The sequence below is a fragment of the Olea europaea genome, chromosome 1 (genome assembly GCF_002742605.1).
Source record: "Olea europaea var. sylvestris chromosome 1, O_europaea_v1, whole genome shotgun sequence".
Taxonomy (NCBI): domain Eukaryota; kingdom Viridiplantae; phylum Streptophyta; class Magnoliopsida; order Lamiales; family Oleaceae; genus Olea; species Olea europaea.
The window spans coordinates 30,337,581-30,342,207 of record NC_036237.1 but is presented as its reverse complement, the minus strand read 5'-3'; the positions used below and the strand labels follow the sequence as shown (position 1 = coordinate 30,342,207).

General features: G+C 36.0%; 1 protein-coding gene across 1 annotated transcript; it reads left to right on the top strand.

Annotated features, from left to right (window-relative positions):
• Positions 1-627: 627 nt before the first annotated feature.
• On the top strand, positions 628-4,111 carry LOC111400625 (glucan endo-1,3-beta-glucosidase 14-like). Its single transcript, XM_023028027.1, has 4 exons — positions 628-778; positions 1,633-2,663; positions 2,777-2,918; positions 3,768-4,111. Exons 1-3 carry the CDS (start codon positions 727-729, stop codon positions 2,825-2,827), a joined length of 1,134 nt encoding a protein of 377 aa, XP_022883795.1. The 5' UTR covers positions 628-726; the 3' UTR covers positions 2,828-2,918; positions 3,768-4,111.
• The last annotated feature ends 516 nt before the right edge of the window (positions 4,112-4,627 follow it).

Genomic DNA, 4,627 nt, shown 5'->3' with positions numbered 1-4,627 from the left:
CTTGACGATAAATTGACTTGATTATATGAAGACTTGGGACGATTTATTCGATGCTCCATCAATCGATGAATGGTTTGGTGCGAGCGTGACAACATCCTCTTGTTGTTTTAATTGTAAACCACATAAAATTATAATCCAATGCATTAAAAATCAAGAATGAACAATGACCTTAGCAAAGGCTCTCCTGCTATACAGAAAGAAATAAAACTGTCAACTCAATTTTGAGAATATTTTAGGAAATCAAAAAAATATGTCGGCAAATTACTGGTGGTTCATTAATCTGGTGGTTCGTGACCTCAAAATGGAATGAACTGAAAAAACTATAAAAGAGAATAAAAATAAGATTCAAATACCAAATTACAACCTCTTTACTAAAAATATCCAAACTTCTGCACTATTTTACGCGGTACTATAATATAATACTTTATTAACAATCAACCTAGAATCTATTTAATAAGCTGAACGTGGATTCGATTCTTAAAACATGAAATTGGATTTCTTGCAGATACAGTATACATGTAGCTATTGTTCCCTGACCCTGTTGGGGCATATTCCAGGATTTACCTCGATAGGACCTCTCAAGGTTGGAGTTAAACATTTTTTTTTTTTAATAAGCCAAACGCGTACAACTAGAATCTATTTAATAAGCTGAACGCGGACAACTAACTCTATAATACGTCTCTCAAGAAATAAAGGGGCGTGGCTGCGATTTAGCAAAGCCGGCACATGGAAACGGCCATCCTCTTCCGGGCTCTTCTTCTTCTCTTCACTCTTTCAGGTTATTTTTCTATTCTTCCAGCCATTTTGAATTTGTTTCCAAGAAAAGTTCAGTGTTTTTCTATGTTAAATTTTCTCTGCATGTAAAGGGCCATTCGATTCATTTCTTACTAATGATTTTTAGCTCTGAAAATTAGAATAATATGAGAAGGAGATGTGGGTTTATGATTATTGGATTTTTAAGAAATAGTGTATCCTTTTTCTTTTTCTTTTTTTTAATGTATTCTGTGATGCTGTAATGGTATTTCTTTGTTTTCCTTTTTTGCTGTTCTGCTAATCTAGGCGGCAGGGTATATATATTCATGTTCGAGATTCAGAATTTTTGTCCTTTTTTCCTTTAACTGGTGAAAATGTATTGTGGGAATTTTACCCTTTAACAGGCCCATGTTGAATGCTAATATTTGAACAAAAAAAGCTTCAAATACAGGGAATTCCTTACCGAATTCATAGAGATGCAGATAATTCACCTGTTTTTTCCTCCTCCTAATGATTTCACCCCATGTATTGTCGGTCAAAATTTTCTGTACCTATAGCATTATTTGGACCATTGATGACTGAAAGTTGTCTAACTTATTAATCATACTTCTTTAATACCGAGGTCAAGGTACGATTATTCTTATTATTATTATTCTCGTCTTTTTTTTTTGTTGCGAAGAAGGATTCAAGTAGCTGACTCCAAATTTAATAGCAATAAGGCATATTTGGTTTTTGTTTTCCTTCATTGTTGCCGGAGATGAGTGAGAGATGGTATTGTTCCATTTTGGTAGATTTTTCTTCTTTAATTTATTTGATTTCTGTGTTTATTTACCATGTCCAAATTTACACTTCTTTGACTATCATTTCCACTATGTTCAGATTCATTTGGTAGAATTTGTAGCCTCGGAATTGGAATTAATTATGGCCAGATTGCGAATAATCTCCCCTCGCCATCTCGTGTTGCATCTCTCCTTGGATCTCTCAACATAAGCAGAGTGAAACTTTATGACTCAGATCCAAATGTGTTAACTGCATTTGCCAATTCAGATGTGGAATTCGTCATCGGGCTCGGGAATGAGGATCTCGAGAAGATGACCGATCCAGTTAACGCTCAAACTTGGATTCAACAGCATGTTCAACCTTACATTTCCCAGACTAAGATCACCTGTATCACCGTTGGGAATGAGATCCTAACAGGCAATGATACTCGGTTAATGTCTTATCTCTTCCCGGCGATGCAGACAATATATGGGGCGCTTAGCAATCTCAGGCTGAGCAGGGAGGTGTACGTGACAACTGCTCATTCAATTGGAATCTTAAGTAATTCCTTCCCACCTTCCTCAGGCACATTCCGGCCAGATCTTGCTGAGTACATGCAGCGTATAGTCAATTTCCACTCACAGACGAACTCACCGTTCCTTATAAATGCATATCCCTTTTTCGCGTACAAAGATAATCCTGGCCAGGTCCCACTCGATTACGTTCTTTTCCAGCCTAATCCAGGAACGATGGATCCAATTACCAATTTGAAATATGATAACATGTTATATGCACAAATTGATGCTGTTTACTCAGCAATAAAAGCAATGGGGTATACAAATGTACAAGTTAAAATTTCAGAAACGGGATGGCCGTCAAGGGGGGATTCGAATGAGGTAGGAGCAACGCCACAGAATGCGAGATTATATAACAGTAACTTGCTAAGCCGGCTTCAACAAAACGAAGGCACTCCAGCAAAACCATCAGTGCCAGTCGAAATCTATGTTTTCGCACTTTTTAATGAGAATCAAAAGCCGGGTCCAGCATCTGAGAGAAATTACGGTCTCTATTATCCTGATGGTACACCAGTTTATGATATCGGGTTACAAGGCTTTCTTCCACGCATGGCTTATTCTGCTTCCTGGAAAAACGTAAGAAAATATTTGAATTTGCACAAGGTCTTTTCCCCTTTTTCTTCTGCTTATTTTACAAGTTATATTCATGAATTGACTCATCTGATGTTATCCTTACTTTCATTTTCCAGGAATTATCTTTCTTAGTTCTTTTTCTTTCCCTAGCTTCCTTGATATGTTGATTGGAAGGCAGTGGATTGACGAAGAAAAGATGACGAGAGCTAGAATTTCCTCAAACTTTTGTTTCCGTGCTTTCTTGGGGAGATCTTAGCAGTAAGTAGTTCGGCAACTCTTAACGCTCTTTAAATTAGCTTTATAATATTTATTCCAGCAACCCGAGACCAAGGCGAGGATAATCAAACTCGCTAAAGGACTTGACTTATTCATGATTTAGCGTGAGATGAGAGATGTCCTTTCTCTTCTGACTCATTATCAGTTCAAATCCTTTCGGACAGATTTCATTGGAAAAAAACATGACTCTTTAAACACCGTTTATGGTGCTCTTAGAAAAGTCTCTTATCCTTTTCTCCACTTGCAGTGGCGTAAATGAATCTCATAATGAGCAAAGATTCCTATCTTCTTTAATACAAAAGTCCATAATGGCTTCTGTCAGGAAAAAAAATATCTTATCTCAGTCGAAAGTTTGGTAATGTGGAATTTTTGATTGACCGCCAAAGTTGAAAACTGGTAGTTTCTGTCTCTGTTTGCAAAGGGTCTGTCTGCAATTTTATTTTGTCTTTATCTCTTTTCTTTTAGTTGCAATGGAGAAAGTTTTACACCATAGACACAAATACAATTACCCACTTGTGTTGGTAGAAGAATTTTTTCTTCCCAATTTTCAAGTTGTAGCATCCGTCTGATGCTCAAATCAGGTGGTCGACTTGTGGCCTTCAACATCATGGAGCCCATTGGCTTGGTTTTTGCATTTGCAAGTATTAAATAGGATAAGATTTACAGGTAGACAAACCTAATTTGATAAATCCGTATAACGACGAGCTAACCACCACCAAATTTCGTCGCCTTGTTTGGTAGTCTACAACTTTGATTGTCAAATGAGGATTTTAGCAGCCTTTGTATATTAAAAAACTCTTGTAATTAATATGTTATTTTTTGTAATTGCAGGGAGTCAAACATAGAAGGCTTCATTTTCACAAATCTACCAATCAATTCATCAGTTGGAAAAAGACTTACAATTTGCTAATCATATTAGTTTATAGACACCAGAAGCAGTGTATACTTCAGAAAAATTTTGTAGTACGTCAAATAGCAGAAAGCATTTCTAACCGTCAAGTTATTGCCACACAAAGCTTAAAAAGGAATACAAGTCTTAAGTTTTTGTCGGTAGTTTATGAGCCTTCTACTTCAACCCTATGTGATAATTAAGTACTTTCATAACTCAATTTAGACTTATAAGTGTTTTTTTCCCTTCTGTTGGTTGGTTTATCTATAAAACATTTATCCGTCCAGATGAGTTCTTCAATCTGCACCAGCGATCAAGCATGTTTACACATGAAACTGGTTATACTTGCGTAGTACATATGCCAACGACTCAAGCTACATGGAAATGCTTGCAATAAAACACAAACTTTAAACACCCATATGACTAAAATAATTAAAAAAAACCACCATATAGTAACCAGAAATCGTCACATTTTTGAGAAACAAATAAGAATCAACACTGAACAACTGAGAATATCAATCTGTAGCACCAGCCTAAGCTAACAGATTTCCCATGTTAAATTGTATTTCCAATTAGTCGTATAAGTATTTTCTTTAATTCAACAAATAGAGATTGATAATGGCATTATTACTTACCTTCACAATCATATCAAATCTGCATCCAAGAACAAAATCACTTTAAGAATATAGCCGGATAAGGGTCCAAGAGCAATTATATGTCATTATAATTAGAAAAAGGAAGCCTTACTCAACAAAACTGTCAAAACTCAGCTCAACCCTCCTGGAATTGCCATTGTTGTATC

Excerpts from the sequence above, each read along its gene's own strand:
- LOC111400625 (XM_023028027.1), top strand. The coding sequence starts at position 727 with ATGGAAACGGCCATCCTCTTCCGGGCTCTTCTTCTTCTCTTCACTCTT. Across the intron at positions 779-1,632 it reads TCTTCTCTTCACTCTTTCAG|ATTCATTTGGTAGAATTTGT; the intron begins GTTATTTTTCTA and ends CACTATGTTCAG. Across the intron at positions 2,664-2,776 it reads ATTCTGCTTCCTGGAAAAAC|GAATTATCTTTCTTAGTTCT; the intron begins GTAAGAAAATAT and ends TTCATTTTCCAG.